At 40.3% G+C, this 1,486-nt stretch overlaps 1 protein-coding gene across 1 annotated transcript; it reads left to right on the plus strand.

Annotated features, from left to right (window-relative positions):
• Positions 1-371: 371 nt before the first annotated feature.
• Positions 372-1,477, plus strand: LOC121966221 (cyclin-dependent kinase-like 1; the record flags this gene model as incomplete). Its single annotated transcript, XM_042516330.1, has 2 exons — positions 372-573; positions 1,356-1,477. Coding segments are annotated over exons 1-2 (290 nt in total), but the record flags the coding sequence as incomplete, so codon positions are not given.
• Between the last annotated feature and the right edge of the window lie 9 nt (positions 1,478-1,486).

Consider the following 1,486-nt stretch of genomic DNA (forward strand, 5'->3'; position numbering starts at 1 on the left):
GTGATGATACATTTTTAAGGGGGATTTTATTTTTACAAAAGAAAGAAAGAAAGAAAGTGGTTTATTTTGGTGATAACTCCCTCTGCGCCGTTTGCTCATTGGCTCCATGCCTACATTTGGTGGGAATATGCAAAATATGGTTAATTATAGTGCGGGAGGGGTCATGCATTTTCAGTCACGTAGGGAGGCTCAGAGAAAATATTTGTAGTTTTCGAAGGGTCAAGATGAAAAATAAATTTATAAAGTTTATAAAGTTTAAATAAAGTCACACTCCAACCACCTCCTTTGTCTGATAAAGTACCATCCCTAAAATTGTAACCCCCACATTTTTATTTGGGGGATTATAAGGCTTTGATGAAGTGCTGAGTTTGTGTTCTTTGACAGGTGACATCTACAAACTGCCCGATGGAGAAATATGAAAAGCTGGCCAAAATTGGCGAGGGCTCCTACGGCGTGGTGTTCAAGTGCAGACACAGAGACACCAGCCAGATAGTCGCCATCAAGAAGTTTGTGGAATCTGAAGATGACCCCGTCATTAAGAAGATTGCATTGCGAGAAATACGTATGCTGAAGGTGAGAAGAGATTAGTATCAGCCTATAGTATCAAGTTTGGGCACATCTAACACCACGGGCAGAGTAGAGACGTGCACACAAACAGTTACACATGCACTTGTTCAGCTATATGATTTACTTTTTTTTTTTTACCAGAAACAGCCCAGAGATCATCCTCTCCAAACCCACCAGACTCCACCTTAAAAAACACGGCAATTTTAGGGTGTATAGAGACAGCATATTTTCACATCTAACTGTGTGAATTAAAGTTTATTTAAAACAAACCAGAGTTGGTGATTGTTGGAACAGTGAAAAGATGAACCAAGACAGCTGTTGTAAGTATAATTTGGTTTCGGCTGACTTTGAAAGAAGTGTGTTTTATGATGATAAAATTACTGTACATTTAAATGCAGTTTGGTGGGTTTGGTGATATCAGGGCCGTTTCTAGTTAAACAAAACAACAACAAGGTCTGTCTTTAAGGAGCCTTTCCATTATATTGTCAGAAATTTATAATAACAATCTGAGCCTGTCAGTTGCAAAAACAAGTAATTTTAAGTGGATGAAAATTGATGGTGCGAACATGCCCTGAGTGGTTTCATTGCAGCCTCTCAGCTGCCAGCTGCAGTGATCTCTCTCATCACTGGACCAATTTCAAAACATGTAAATCCCATTAGTCAGACACGAAAACATGGAATAATAGGGTCCAGGTTGAAAATACTGAAGTTTAATTTTAAAGATTTTGCAGAACATTTTGTACTGTTAGTGCACTGACCTGTGTCCATGTCCTCCGTTGGTCCTGCAGCAGCTGAAACATGTGAATCTGGTCAACCTGCTGGAGGTCTTCAGGAGGAAAAGACGGCTCCACTTGGTGTTTGAGTTTTGTGAGCAGACGGTCCTCAATGAGCTGGACAAACACCCCCGAGGGTAGGTCAC

This window comes from Plectropomus leopardus, unplaced genomic scaffold (assembly GCF_008729295.1).
Source record: "Plectropomus leopardus isolate mb unplaced genomic scaffold, YSFRI_Pleo_2.0 unplaced_scaffold23596, whole genome shotgun sequence".
Taxonomy (NCBI): Eukaryota; Metazoa; Chordata; class Actinopteri; order Perciformes; family Serranidae; genus Plectropomus; species Plectropomus leopardus.